This window comes from Callorhinus ursinus, unplaced genomic scaffold (genome assembly GCF_003265705.2).
Source record: "Callorhinus ursinus isolate GAN/ISIS: 27379988/994484 unplaced genomic scaffold, GSC_fseal_2.0 scaffold11, whole genome shotgun sequence".
NCBI classification, from domain to species: domain Eukaryota; kingdom Metazoa; phylum Chordata; class Mammalia; order Carnivora; family Otariidae; genus Callorhinus; species Callorhinus ursinus.
In genome coordinates, this window is record NW_027397073.1 from 24,342,119 (window position 1) to 24,358,020 (window position 15,902).

Consider the following 15,902-nt stretch of genomic DNA (forward strand, 5'->3'; position numbering starts at 1 on the left):
TTTTAAATTTTTTGCCTGTTAGCATCTGCGTGCATATTCATTCGTATGGTACATAATGTTCCGCTGTCTTTGCTCAACATTGTGTCATGAAGTAAATATTTCAATAAAGTATGTTTCAAAAGTAGATGGGATAACATGTTTTGTGAGGCTAGCTTAACCCTGATACTAAAACCTAACAATTACGTAAAAAGAAAATTACGGACTTCTATCTTTTATCAGTATAGGAGAAAAATCTTTTAAAAATAATTAGTAAGTTGGGGTGCCTGGGTGGTTCAGTTGGTTAAGTGTCCAACTCTTGGTTTTAGCTTGGGTCATGATCTCAGGGTCATGAGATCAAGTCCATCAGGCTCTACGCTCAGCGCAGAGTGTGCTTGAGATTCTCTGCCTGTCCCTCTCCCTCTGCCCCTCCTCCGGCTCATGCTAGTACTCTCAGATAAATAAATAAATAAATAAAATCCTTAAAAAATAATTAGTAAGTTGTATCCGGCAATATATGAAAAGGATAATACATCATAATCATAACCAAGTGTGGTTTACCTGAAGAATGTGGTATGGTTAACACTTGAAATTCAATCAACATAATATGCTATATTGACAGAATAAATTAGAAAAGCCATATGAGTGTCTCAGTAAATGTGGAAAAAGCATTTGACCAAATTCAGCATCCATTCATGAAGAAAGAAAGTGTTCTTGATTTAGGTTGATACCACTGTCTCTGAGTTCTAAATCTAGAAACCTGTCTTTTTTGATTAGTCTTAGTCTTTTTTGCCCGCTTTTAAGAATCCAGTCTGTCACTGAGTGCTATTAGTTTTATTTTGTTCCATGTCATTCAAGTGTGAATGCTCTTTTCCATTCCTGTTGTCACTGTTTTCATTGAGGTCCTCATAATATTTCAGTGAAATAGTTTATTGCATGTGCTTTGTTTCTTGAATTAGTTAAAGCATTTCCCCACTTCAGTATGTCGTCCAACTTCTGATGCCCCCCCTTCATTCCACGGTCCCTGATTTTGGACACATCAGGCATAGGATTGAGTTGATCACATTCTTCACTTCAAGGGTCATTATCATCATTGGTTCATGTGAGGCCCATCCCTCCCAGCATTTGGTGTTAATCCATTCACTTATTCCCATTTATCCCCATTCCTTGCTCCTCTTTCCCATCAACAGCCATTTTAAGTGTGTCTAATGCATTATTTATATATATATATGTACATATATATATGCGTGCAACTAAATGTTCTACGTACATGCATTTTTTTTTCTTTTTTTAAGTAGGCTTCATGCCCAGTTTGTTAGGATCAGGAGGTAGAGCTGGCATGGTGCCTCTGACTCTTGAGGTTGTAGTTGAGCTTATTGCTGGGGCTGTGGTCTAATCTGAAGCCTCAGCTAGGAAGGGGAGGATCTGCTTTCTAGATTTCTCACTTGCTGTTGTCAGGATTCAGTTACTCTAGGGAAATTGGACTTCAGTTCTTTAACTGTTGATTGGAGGCCTCCTTTACTTCTTTGCCAGGTGGACTTCTCCATATGTCAGCTCACAATGAAGTATCTGGCTTCCCTCAGAGAAAGCAAAGCAAAGGAAAAAAAAGGAAAGGCAAGAGAGGGTGCCCAACACAAGCCATAGTCATTTTATAAATTTACCTCCACCTGGTAGTGGCATCCTCTCACTTTTATTGTGTTTATCAGAGGTGAGTTACTAGATTCAGCCTGAACTCAAGGGGAGGCAGTACACAAGGGCATATGAATAGCAGGAAGCAGGAATTATTGAGGGTCATTTTAGAGTTTGCCTACCACAGTCCTCAAACAGTTTCTGTGAGTTTTTCTTTGGCATATATACATATATTGGGTCATAGGTTGCTCTCTAAAGATGACTGCTCTGGTTAATATTCCCATCAGCAGTACGTGAGGGTTTATATATCACCATATGCCTGCTAATACTTTATATCTTCCAGGGCAGAAAGGGATATCACAGTGTTTTAAACTGTTAATATACTTTGCTCTTTTTTTCTAGTGGAGTTCTTGTTTTTTTTTCTTGGCCATTTGCAGGAGTTGTTTGTAAGGTTCTAGATATGAGTTTCTTGTTCTTCATCTGCCTGTTACCTTTGTCCAAGGTTTCATTTGTTGAACAATAATCCTTAATTTTTATGTAATTAGGTGCATATTTTGACTTTATGGTTTGTGCTCTCAGGCATTTATTAAAGAAGTCCTTTCATGTGCTTATGTTCCAAACTTAGCATCGTATGTTTTCTTGTGTTAACTTTAGCTGTACCATTCACATCCAGGTCTTTAACCCATCTGTAGTGGGACTTTGAGTATGTTATTAGATAGGGGCCCATCACTACTTTCTTTGTAAAAGGAGCCAGTTGTTTCTAGCACTATCCTCTGTACAGTCTCTTCTGTCCTCATTGATTCGTGGACCCATCTTTGTCGTATGTTGTTTAGGTCTGCACCACAAGTGTGAGCCATAAGTTTGGTTTGGTTCTTGGGTGGGTTTCATTCATTTGCCTGTGTGTGTGTGTGTGTGTGTGTGTGTGTGTGTGTGTGTGTGTGTGCGCGCGCGCGCGCGCACAAATACCATGCTGTTTTTATTGCTATAGCTGAATAGCATGGCTTGATACCTGGTAGTGAAAGTCTCTCTCTCTTCACTCTTTATTTTCAGGGTTGACTTGGCCATGTTTACTCTTCCATAAAAAGTTTAGAGTCGCTTTAGGACATTCCTGAAAAAGTTCCTGACTTGACTTTAGGATTAATTTGTGTAGAATTACTATTTTCATGGTATTAAGTCATTCCATTCAGATCATCCTATGTGTCCTTTGTCTTACTGCTGATAAATGGATGCTGGTCAGAAAAATGAATAAAAGATACCCTCTCAGTCAGTCAGCAGCATCGTGGGTCCTTCATGAAATTCCCTTTATGTTTGCAATGAGTATTCTTTTGTATTATGATCAGGTATTACATGACCTCAACACATTTCTTCCTTTTTTGCTATTCCAAATTACATATGCTCAGTATGCTGTGCTGAGGAGTCTATTCAGGAAGACCCAGTCAGTCAGTTCCAATAAAAATCAGAGCATTAAAAAATCCCTCTGTCTTGGGGCGCCTGGGTGACTCAGTTGGTTGAGAATCCTACTCTTGATTTCAGCTCAGGTTATGATCTCAAGGTTACACTGGGCGTGGAGACTGCTTAAGATTCTCTCTCTCAAAAAAATAAAAAAGTTACAAAAAAGAAAAAATCCCTCTGTCTCTTTGTCCCTTTATCCATTGAGTGTCTGTTATATACTAGAGTTGGGAATATAAATAACTAAAAAATGAAAGGATCCCTAGCTAGAAAAGAGACTCGTCTTGGGACACCTGGGTGGCTCAGTTGGTTAAACGTCCAACTCTTGTTTTTGGCTCAGGTCATGATTTCGGCTCAGATCATGATCTCATGGGTTCTAAGTTGGAGCTCCGCTTGCACGTGTGCACATGCTCTCTCTCAAATAAATAAATCTTAAAAAAAGAAAACTCGTCTGCATATAACTGCTTGCCCGTCATGCTTTAGGGCTTAACTTAATGTCACTTTTTCAGAGGAGCTTTACAACCAGAATCCCCTAAATCCTTTCATGGTGTTACTTACGCTTTTTCTTTATGACCCTTTTTGGTGTAATTATTTCTTGAGTTCTATTTTCTTTACTAAACTGTAAGCTCCATAAAGGCAGGAGCCTTATTTGTTGATGGATGTGTCTCTAATATGGGGCATAATGCCTGTCTAGATATAGTAAGAATAAGTTCTTTGTAAATATTTGTTGAATGACCTACAAAGTGGAATACAATGTAATAAACAGTTTGATAGAACTTTTATCCATAGACCTATGGAAGAACACAAGGGGGATCACTTAGTTCTGTTTAGGAATTTTGGTGAATGGATTTGTAGCTTGACACAAAAATCCTGTTGAGTCACTGTTCTTACGTGCTGTCAGCTTCCCTCCCTCCCAACGTGAAACCCTCTACCCTCCACTCCTATAGCTTTACAGAATTTGGATTTGGGATATAGAATAAGATGTTAAATTATAAATTATAAACACTGCAGTTGATTCTTTGTTATTGATGCAGTAACTGAATATATTATCAAATGTCCTGGAGGTGGTCACCTATCTAGATAGGCTCTACCCTATAGCAGGATATTTTGTTCTTCAGGATTTGGCTTTAAGCCCTGACCCAGCTACATGTCTAGCCAATTGACCGTAGAGTATGGGCTATATGAGTAAATGATAACTGTGATGCAAAATCTTTCAGGTTCTAGCAGTCATCACCATTATTATGAAGAATTAATGAATCATAACATGTCATGCTTGTCTTTCATTCAGTTCAAGGAGTAAGAACAAATATAAGAATTGTGTTTTATGTGGTTAATATTTACAACACTAATTATGGAAATTTCAGGAGAGAGAATTGTTCTATAATACTTTTGAAAGTGAGATTTCTGAGTAGAACTGAGATTTATTCATTACATAACAACATCAGTTGCATGGACCTCTTATGTTTTGTATATTTTATTTTTAAAAGAGACTTCTATCAGCAATAACTCCTTAAAATATCTGGTAGAATTTAAGCCTGCCCAGTTCTAGAATCAAGACATGTTTAATTTGCTTAATGAGCCTCATTTAAGTAGGTGTTAAGTGTTTTTTTGGGGGGGGGCGCTTTGCATGAGTATTTCAGTTGTGTCAAATATTTTGATACTCTTTTGGAGCTGTTACTCTTTTTGCTGTGTTATTGAGATTTCCACTTTCCTGATCTGTTACTTTTCCCCATGACGATCATGTTAAACTTTTGCAATAACTGAAGATTTCTCGAGCCACTTATTCCTGTTTGTGCTTCCTGCTCAGCCAAAACTTTGTTTCCCCTTTATTTGATCTAAGATTTATTTCTAAAGGGGGGGGCTGATGATCTTGGGAGAAGCATGCTTAATCAAACAGGTGTAATGTGTTCACTGTCCATATTTTGCTGAACATGCAGAGTTGGCCTCGAGGCAGCAGACACTAGAGGTAGAGTTTGTTAGGATATACCATTGTTCTCACTGTAAAGTGATTATCACCACGAAAAGGCATTGTTTTCTTCGCTGCACTGGGACTTCTCTTCAGTTTGGCAATCTGCATATTTGGTTCTGCATTATAAATAAACAGAGACGAACATAGAGCTTTAGGGTGGATCTTCCAAGCGAACACTGCTGGTAACTGTTTCCATTATACGTTAATAGACTTGTCATTTAGCAGGAGGTGGGAACTGGGAAATAGGAAAGTCATGGGATGCCTAACCCAAGTACAAGAGCTAATGGCTGGGAAAGGGCTTCATATTTTTGCTTGACTTAATTTTTATGTTAAACATATTAGTATTTTTTTTATAACCCAGAAACATGTTGAATATTTAGGTTGAGTTTTTAAATGTGTAATTTAGAAAAGAGCAATCCTAATTTACAAGGGGATCATTATTCTGTTTGTTTCCTATTTCTCCAGAGATATTACATATGAAATCTCGGTAGAAGCTGTATCAACAATGGTGGTTTTCCTTTCTTGCCAACTCTTCCACAAGGAAGTTTTGCGACAGAGCATCAGTCACAAGTATTTGATGCGAGGTCGATGGTATGTTCCTATTTTACATTTTTCTACTTACTGTTTAAATCTATATTTCTGGGCTTGTCCTCTGACCTCACTGTTGTCTCAGCTGTCCAGCCAGACATTTCCTTCTATGATTCTGTCCGCACTCCAAACCCAGCGCATAAGAAACCAGATTCTGCTTTTCCATTTAAACCGTCTATCCTCCCTGCCCCTTTCATCTCCACGGCTCTTCACCTTCTCTGGTGGTTTCTTTGTAGAAGTGAAACTTTGAAGTCGTCTTTCTTCTTTTTCTGCAGCATTCTCTATGTCTAAGCACTCATCCAGTCATGCCTGTCCACTGAAATTATTTTCAGTCTTCCCCTTTTCACAAGTCCCTTCGAAACTACCACATCTCCACCCAGTCACCCTGTGTTTGGACTAGTCCAGCAGCCTCTTAGCTGACTGCTCCTACTTTCGTTTAGTCACAGATACTTAGTGTGTGTTAACCATGTGCCTGGCATGTGTTAGGATGGGGGGCTCTGCTCTTGAGTAGTAGCTTACAATCTCCTAATGGGGGGCTGGGAGTAGATAAGACACACACACACACACACACACACACACACACACACACACACGTACGTTATCTTCTATTGGCACATTCTTCACAGAACTTGAGAATGTAAAACAATTACAAATAAAGTAGCTCTGATTAAAGTTCTCAGGGAGTGGGAGGAGCTTTGTCATTTTCACATCCTTCTTGCTGCCTTGGTTATCTATGTGGCACCTTCTTGCTCCCTGGATTGTACCGGTGATACAGTCACAGAATCCTGTAAGGCTGTCTGGAACATATTTGAAAATCAACTGGTAATAGAGAAGGAGCCTGAGCTTTGGCTCAGGAGTCTATTACAGAGTTTTCTCTAGATTGCAGGAATTGGTTTATCACTTTAATTTGTGGACGCATATCCCTTCTCACCTGTGTTCTCTTCTCCTTTCATTCCATTACTTGAAAGAGTAAATATGTATGTTATTTTGTATGTATGCATAAATTGAATAATTTCATGCTTAAAATGTATAGTCTTTTGTATTGTTGCTTTTTAATTCTTGCTTTTCCCTACTGATTCTGTGTTACTACCTCCCTTCAAGTACCAGGTACTGAATAATATACTGAATTTATAATGTGTCACCTGTTATACAGATTACCAGTAAGGTAACTGGCGCTCAAGAGTTGAAGTGATTTGACCAACAACTATGGCATAGAAACAGGAAAGCCAGAATTAAGCCTCAAGTCTGACGTCAGAGCCCACGGTCTTCAGTATTATGTGACAGTGCTATATTTCTTTGAATTGTGCTAATCCCTTTTTTATTAAAAGATTATATAGATGATATTTACCATTATACAAAGTCAGGGGACTTCCATAACTATGAGTTTGATTTTCTTGTTTCTTTTTGTGTAGTCTTCCGTACACCAGCAAACTTGTGAAAACCTTATTGTATAACTTTATCAGACAAGAGAAGCCGCCCCCTCCAGGAGCACAGATACTCCCACAGCAGTCGGAGGGGGGAGGACTGCTCTATGGACTCGCGTCAGGAGTAGCAAGTAAGTCTAGTCAGATTTTGTCAATTCTTGGATCCAGATAGAGTTTGTCTAATTAGTCGTAAGAAATTCTGTCCACTTGGCCACCTTTGTTGGCTCTGTGGAGCTGGCTAAATGTGAAATACTGGAAGTAATTTAAAATATTTTTTCCATTTAGTGCTGTGATTGATGCAGTGAAATGTATGCAAATAATTGTTTACCTGTAAGACACCATTTTTCAAGAATAATGTTTGTAAATATGCATATCGCATGAATTTTAGCTGTACACGATAAATGTGGTTAAGCTCTTGGAAACTTTTTACTGCTTGTGCTTTGAGGAAATCATGCTATTTTAGAGGCTTTATTGGTTAGGATCTTACATGACTAATTAGGTGTAGTTTTCTTGTTATACGTTTCATTTGCTCAGCAACAAATAAGCACATTTTGAAGAGTTTTATATTAAATTCTGAAGCACAAGTGTGGGTTTTATCAGATTGGAAGCAGATTTCATTCACTGCAGAAAATCCTTTCCCAGCCGACAATAAAGCCTCATTTCTGCTTCACGGTGTTGGACATGAAGACATGGGGAGTGGCAAAGGTTAGCCCTAGCTCTCCCTGGTGTTAGTGTGGTGGACCCACGTCATGCGAAGTCCTAGAAACTGAACTTTTGCTTTCTTCTAAAGGAGAAACAAAAAGCAGACTGGTACTTTGACAGTTGTAAGGCCTGCACGGGCGCTCTTATTAGACGAGCAGTACACGCCGAACCACGTAGTGCACAGCTGGGCTGTTTGAAGGAATGCTACCCGGAGCCGAGCTCCACAGTGAAATTATGCTGCGGCGTGCTCGCCACACTCAGGGAGGAACATCAGTATGATGGGAAAATGTAGTTCAGTTCTGCTTGATAATAGACTGGGTAGTGCGTCTTGGGAACCTCTTTGGGTCAAGAGACCTCTGTTGACTTTTGGAATTGATCTGTGGGCCAGGCTTTCTAGATTTGCCTTCCCCTGATTTCTTTTAATATGATCGGTTGAATTACATACGTGGTCCCTCATTGCTTTGTCTTTGGTGCTGAGTAGGCTCCCTAGAATGCCAGACCTGCAGACGTTAGTGCTCTGATTTGCCCTCATTTCAGATGAGGAGGCTGTACCAGGCTTGTGCATTCACGGCCTCTGAAGGCAGCACAGCAGTGGCTGCTTGCATCCCATGGGAAGGCTTCATTAGTCCATCAGCATTTTCTTTTTCGATCATTAAACTGGAATAAGGATATAAAACTAAGTATTTTCCAGTATTTCAGGATGGTTGAAGATTTTTTTTCTTAAGGATTTTTATTTGAGAGAGTGAGAGTGCATGAGCAGCGGGGAGCGGCAGAGGCAGAGGGAGAAGCAGACTCCCCACTGAGCAAGGAGCCCGATGGGGGACTCAATCCCAGGACCCTGGGATCATGACCTGGGCCGAAGGCAGCAACTTAACCGACTGAGCCTCCCAGACGCCCCTGGTTGAAGATTTGTGGGAGGAGATAGTATAAGTTCATTAACTGCTTTCTTCAAAACAATGGCAATACTTTACACTTTCTTTTTTTTTTTTTTAAAGATTTTATTTATTTGACAGAGAGAGAGAGAGAGCACAAGTAGGCAGAGTGGCAGGCAGAGGGAGAGGGAGAAGCAGGCTCTCCGCTGAGCAGGGAGCCGGACGTGGGGCTCAATCCCAGGATCCCAGGATCATGACCTGAGCTGAAGGCAGCTGCTTAACCGACTGAGCCACCCAGGCGCCCCTGCACTTCCTTTTTTTAAAGGACAAACATAGATTCATGCATTGTGTTTAGTTTTTCTTGGAGTTAATGTGTCATCAGAAGAATGTCCATTATGGTAATGTGGTGTCATCAGTACCAGGTGCCAAAGAACTTTTAAACTTTAGATCTGTCCTACCTAGTTAGCAGTGTATCAGAAGGAAGTCCCTTAATTTTCCTAGCTTCCAGTTTTTCTGTCTATTGAATGAGGTCAGGATTGCTAAGATTATTTCCATATAGTTTTCAATGATTTTATGGTTTTTTCCTTTACCACTGAAAAATTCAATATTCAGAGTCTGGGGGAGGTGGCAGTGGAAAAGATTTAATATTAGTTAAGGACATGAAAATGGACTTACGGAGGCACCTGGGTGGCTCAGTCGGTTAAGCCTCTGACCATGACCAGGTCATGGTCTCAGGGTCCGGGATCGAGCCCAGTATGTCTCGCTCTGTGCTCAGTGGGAAGTCTGATTGTCCTCCCTCTGCCACTTCCCTGCCTTGTGCTCTCTCTTTCTCTCAAATAAATAAAAATCTCAAAAAATAAAAATAAATAAAATGGACTTAAGATTTTTAGTGTACTGTAGTCACAAGACATTTTATATAGCTTCTTACATCTTCATAAAACTATTCATGTAAAGGTATAAATCATGATAAGAGTGATTTTTCATTATTTTACAGTATACGACTCAAACAGCAAAAGAATGTTCTCTTCCCCAAAGCACAGCTATGTATTATGGGGAGAGGGGAGGAAAAATGGTCATGTAATTTTGAATTAAGTCACGTTCCGTGAAAAGTCAATCAGGTTGACAAGGAAATTTAACTTCAGTTGAAGATCTTTTGGTTGGTAGTTAAGGAATTTTCTTACTTTAATATTGGCTTGAGAAAAAAATATGATTTGGAAGCTCCTACTGAAAAAAAAATGCCAAAGCCAAATGTAAATTATAAACTCTTTTGGATTATATTTATTTTCATTGGGATTGAGTTTTTTCTGGAAACCCAGTAGAAAGCATTTCTTTTCATAGTAGTATATGTACGGTACGTGTTGCTTGAATAATTCCCTTTGAAACAGAGTGCCTTATTTTGGAAACCTTTCTAAGTTTTGGATAGTGAAGTTTCGTTGGCACTGGCAGAGGAAGAAAAGCTTCCTCATGCTAGGTGAGTAGTGAACCACACATCTGGACCCTCCCAGGAGTTAAGCAAGGCCTTCTCCAGTTTATTCTCACTTTTTCAGATATATTTCTGGTTGAATATTCTATTTGTTACCCAGACTCTAGTAAGAACTGTATTACTCTTTACATGCCTGACGCTCTCCCCCTTTCATGTCTTTCCTTGGATTATCTCTTTCACTTAGAATCCTATTTCCTCCTCTCTGACTTTTTTCTGCCCGTCCATCCATTAAGGGCCATCTCAAGTATCACCTTCTCCAAGAAGACTTCCTTTTCTCCCTTAGCCAGGTGTACTCTTTCCCTGTGGCATATTTAACTTGGTTTTGCGTTATGATTACTGTGTACAAACCTCATTCTCCATACCTGGCCTCTACATACAATACAGTGAAAACTAACATGTGTATAACACTTGAGAGTTTATAGAGCACTTTTCATGTATTTCACTTGGTTCTTGTAGCAACCTTGTCAAATATGTGGTTTTACCTTTCTATAATACAATTGATGAAGAGATGTTCCTAGTTAGGATTTTTCTAAGATCACCTAGGAGAGATGTGACGTTGGTTTGCACTTGAGCTCAGTTCCTTTGACTCTTCACCTTTGTTTTCTGGTCCTCTCTCATCACAACCTGAGTCCTGAGTGTGTCAGCTGGTACTTGACTTAATGTGAGCATGTCACTGCCGTCTCCAGCAGAGCACCTTACATCTGGACTGTCAGTAAATAACTTGCTGTACGTACTGAAATAGCAAACACTAATAACTTGTCTGCACTCCAGATAGAGTGAACTCGGTTTATAATAACACGTCTATCATTTATTGAATGCCTTCTGTTTTCCAGTCACTTTAGTAGCTAACTTACATACATGATTTCACCTGCTCTTTATTTTTTAATATTTTATTGTGGCAAATTTCGAAGATGGATAAAAGAGAGAGTGGTAGAATGACCACCTATCCATAACCCATCTTTAAGAATTACCAACATTTTGCTATTTTTTTCCTCATTTATCTGTCTCCTGCTCTTAAAAAAAAAAAACTTTATTTGTAAGTAAGTTCATACATATATGAAAGTTCCAGAAATAAAAGTATTACAAGAAATTATATACCTTTTCCAGGTTGATTTATTGTTACCATTTTATCCTGTTAGTTTTGTGTCTGTATCCCTTCCCTCCTCCTCTTTCATTCTACACACACACACACACACACACACACACACACACACAATTTTTTTTTTAACCATTTGAGGGTAAGTTACATGCATCATGGCCCTTTATCTCTTCCTGAAAGGGGACATCTCTTACACAACCACAGCACACTTATCAACTTCAGTAAATTTAATATTCAACTACCCTTAAAAACAGATGTTTATTTCTTTGTCAGCAAAAATAAAGAAATGGAGATTTCCTCTGCATTTTAAAATCTACTTTTTTAAATATAGTATTATTTGTGTTGCACCAAAATGTGTTTTAATTAATGTGGTATTTTGTAATGAATTGTAGAATTTCAAGATTAGGAGAAATGAGGATAAAGGTCACGTAGTGGCTTCCAAACATTAGCGATCCACTCCGCATACTTTTAAAAAAATGCACGTGTGTATGCTTATACCTTGGAATTTCTGAGTCATTACACCTGTGCTTGGGCCGGGTCATATACATTTTCAGTAAACATTCTAGAAGATTCTGGCATAGCTGGTCCATTTCAGCACCACTCACTTGGTCCAGGTGCCTCTCTAGTGCTTGGATCTGTTTTGCTGTGGGCCCATCATTGCAGATAGTTGAGCCAGTACTGTTACCCACTGAGCAACATCTTGTGAGGCAGCTCTGATGGTTTCAGCTGACCGTCTCCTCTTGTATTATCTTGATTTTTCTTTTTGTTGCTCTCTTCATTGTTTTCTGTTGCTGTGTGAGTTTATCCAGTTTATCCTGAAGTCTGACCGTTACTACAGTACTCCAGCACGAAATGGATCAGAGCCCTAAACTCCCTGATTCTGGACACTGCATTTTAAAAAATTAATCTAGACTGAAATCTCACTCTTTTGGCAGATAATATTCAGTTATTAATGAATTTTTGTTAGCTTTCATCATCTCATCTTTTTTATACCTGCAGTTTTATGTCCTCTCTTCCCCCTTCAGTTTTATACATACAACGTTCAGTGTATGTCAAGTGTAGTTTTGTTAGGTATGGTATCATCCATAATTTCAGCCAAAGATAAGATGTGCACTTATTTTCAGCCCTGGATCATCATTAAACAGAGGTTTGGGACTTCCTCCTTTGTTCAGGATTATGTCCTTGTCACCATATTGAGACTGGATGGACGCGTTGTGATTCCTTTGTGGAAAGCAGGCTGTTTCTGTAAAATAACAAAGAAAATTAAGGCATCAAGGAAACCCCTTGTGACTTTTCTACAGAGACTAGATTTCATTTCCTGGAATCCCACAGAGGATTAGCGGTGAGGGAAGTAGCCAGTTTTTCCCAGGCGGCAGACGTTAGTTCATGAGGATTCCCACAGTTTCCCCTGACTTGTAGGACTTACCCCCAAGGATCTTCATGAGCTCTTAGCCCCCCAGTGGCAGGAGGTGCTGGCCAGCCCTCTTGCAAGTTCACACCAGGGCCCTTGGATTACATCACAGGCACCTCTCCGTGGACTTCTCTCGCATTCCTGGAAGTCCTTGTGGATAAGGGGACATTTCCACAGCTTGATACTGAGACTCAGATGATTTGGGTTGGAGTCCCAACTTAGCATGGATCTTAGACAAATTCTTTAACTCTCATTATCCTACTTTATAAAGCTGATAAACAAGACTTTTTTTCTACCAGGTTATTGTGAAGAATAAATGAGATTTTGTATATAAAATCACTTCTAAAACTATACACCGTCTATCCTCATGTAAATAACTTTTTCTTTAACCTGCATTGAAGCTCTGCGGCTTCTTGTTAAAATCAAAATAACTTAAAAGAAAATAAATTTAATTAGATGAAGTGAGTGATCAGAAAATATCTGATAAACTTATGTAAGATAGTTTAAAAATTTAAGGGAATATCTTTTTGGTCTGTTCAAACTTTAAAATTTTATGTAAAAAATGTTTTGAAACACCAGCCATGTTTTTGCTCGTTCTCCAACTGGCTTTTCATTTTATGTGGTGCAAAATTTGGCCAATGACAGTCAGAAAGGAAAATTTGATTGTTAAATAGATACTGCCCACAAGGGATTTCTCCTTGCTTCCTAAATGAACTTGCCTTGACAACAATTGCTATTTCTTATTCACAAATTTAACTGAAAGGATTATATTTTCTTTTTGATAGTTTGTTTAGGAAATTAGCCAAAGATTTTAATACAAAAAGACTTGATGCTGGCCTAACCTGAATTGTAATAAATATTTCAAACGTTCAACTAATCAAAAGATATCAGTAGTATTGGTAGTCTTAGTTATAGCTTGTAAAGCAATTGATACTTAATTCTTTACTCTGTAAGCGTATCAACCCCCCTGTTAAAGATGTTCTGCAAAGCAAATGACTGAAGACCCTTACCTCTCTGATCTGTGATGTGATGGAACAGGGTGTGTGGTGGTGACAAATAGATGACCTTGCTATAAGAAAATACTACAGCCTGGGTGGCTTGAACAATATTTATCTATTTCTTTCAGTACCAGAGGCTGGAAAAATCTAAGATCAAGGTGCTGGCAGATTTAGTTCTTGGTGAGGGCCCTTAACCTGGCTTGCAGATGGTCAAGCTGTATTTTCACATGGTGGAGAGAGAAAGCTCTAGTGTCTCTTTCTCTTCTTATAAGGGCATTAATCCCAACATGGGTGCTCTACCCTCATGACCTCATCTAGACCTAATCACCTCCCAAAGGCCTCACCTCTGTTACCATCACATTGGGGGTTAGGGCTTTGATGTATGAATTTTAGGGGGGCACATTCAGTTCATAGTAGGTATTATGTAGGTCATCCTGCAATTCCCCTCACTGAGATTCTGTGTGGGAGGCCACTGGTCTCTTGTGGGTTGATAGCTAAGGCATCTTTCAGTGCCAGTCATTCTTTGTTTTAAAACCATAGTCCTGGGGTGCCTGGGTGACTCAGCCAGTTAAGCGACTGCCTTCAGCTCAGGTCATGATCCCAGGGTTCTGGGATTGAGCCCCGCGTCGGGCTCCCTGCTCAGCGGGAAGCCTGCTTCTCCCTCTCCCACTTGTGTTCCCTCTCCCGCTGTTTTTCTCTCTCTCTCTCTGTCAATTAAATAAATAAAGAAAATCTTATAAAAAAAACCAAAAACCATAATCCTGCTTATGGTGTGGCCAAAGCAGATCACTCACAGCCTGTCCCAACCTCACAAATGTGTGTGTGTGTGTGTGTGTGTGTGTGTGTGTGTGTTTAAAGGACATTCCAGAATGTATAATGAGCCCCTCCAAAAATAATTCTGTGATTGAAACAGATTGTTTTTGGATACCTGGCTGGCTCAGTCAGTAGAGCATGTGACCCTTGATCTTGGGGTTGTAAATTCAAGCCCCACGTCCAGTATAGAGATTACTTAAAAATAAAATCCTAACAACAACCAGAAACAAATTGTTTTCTTTTCTGATTTTGGAGGCTACCATTTACATTGACCTTTGGAGGGACTGGCTCTAGATTTTGATAATTGGAATTACAGAAGAGAGGAGCAAGTGTGAGGCTGGCTGTTGGTATCAGGCAGACTTGGAACTGAATGTCAATCTTGCAGTCTATCAGCTAGGTGTTCTTGGGCTGTTTAACCTCCTAGTGACTCAGATTAGTCATGGTAAAATGAGGATAATGCCTTTTGTAGGGCTACTGAGGCGATCAAATGAGCAAAAGTATAGGAAAGAGCCAGGCACCTAAGACCGTTACACAAAAATGGTCATGACTAGATAATGAATATTACATAGTAATATTTAAAAGATAACTTTTGTTTAAAAAATTGTTTTGGAAAAAGCCAGTGATTTTATAGTGATTTAGAGTTTACTCAGATTTCTAATATAAATAATGAAAATATCTGCTGTTTGGTTTTTAATAGAGACTTCAGATAGTCACTAAAAGAATTACTGATTATGTTGAATATTTAATATTGTGAGAAAGAAAAAACATAACATTTATTTAGTTTTTCTTTTGATGCTATCCTTCTTTGACCTTGTCTTTTCTTATATTTTCAAGCTTTTTAATTGCCCCTGATGCCTAAAAAAAAAAAAAAAAGAGTAAAGCAAGGAAGGTTGACCTTGAAATTTCTTACATTTTTTTCTTTATAAGACGAAGCTGTAATGTGATTATAACTGAGTATTTAATTTTTTAAAGAGCCAACCCTAATTAAATGTGTTCTGCCAAACTGTGCTTTCCATCACAAGTACTGAGGTTTTACACAATAACTTCTGATATATGGCTTTTCCATTTGAATGAGCCATCAAAAATGTTTTTTTTTCCTTTGCTTGCAGTGGTGGGTGTCCCAGCCAAATTATAAGGCCAAAGCCGCGATTATTTGTTTAGGCAAATGCTGTAGTAGAGAAATTAATAAAGTAAAATTTGAAGATTAAAACTCCTATCTGTCCTGGTTACTTTTATTGAGAAAGTTATTGAATTCATTGCAAAAGGTATGCTATGCAGTAGTTGTAATTTATTTTATGTGATGGTTATTTTTCTGTTCAGTTTTGGCTTTTTCTGGGTTGACTCACTGAGAGAAAGAAAAACTACAGTAAGAGGAAAAGTATGTGGCACGCAGAAACAGGCTGAAAACATTTTTAATTAAAGCACTTCGAACTTTCAGAAAAAGAAAGTGCTTTATAAACAATAATTATATTCTCAGTTCATTTTTACT

At 38.8% G+C, this 15,902-nt stretch overlaps 1 protein-coding gene across 1 annotated transcript in view; it reads left to right on the plus strand.

Moving 5' to 3' along the window:
• DYM (dymeclin) overlaps nucleotides 1-15,902 on the plus strand; it is a 342,784-nt gene that overhangs the window by 88,709 nt on the left and 238,173 nt on the right. Inside the window, exons 7-8 of the mRNA XM_025886653.2 lie at nucleotides 5,489-5,614; nucleotides 7,024-7,166. Of these exons, the coding sequence (XP_025742438.2) occupies nucleotides 5,489-5,614; nucleotides 7,024-7,166 (269 nt within the window). The remainder of the gene's footprint in view (nucleotides 1-5,488; nucleotides 5,615-7,023; nucleotides 7,167-15,902) is intronic.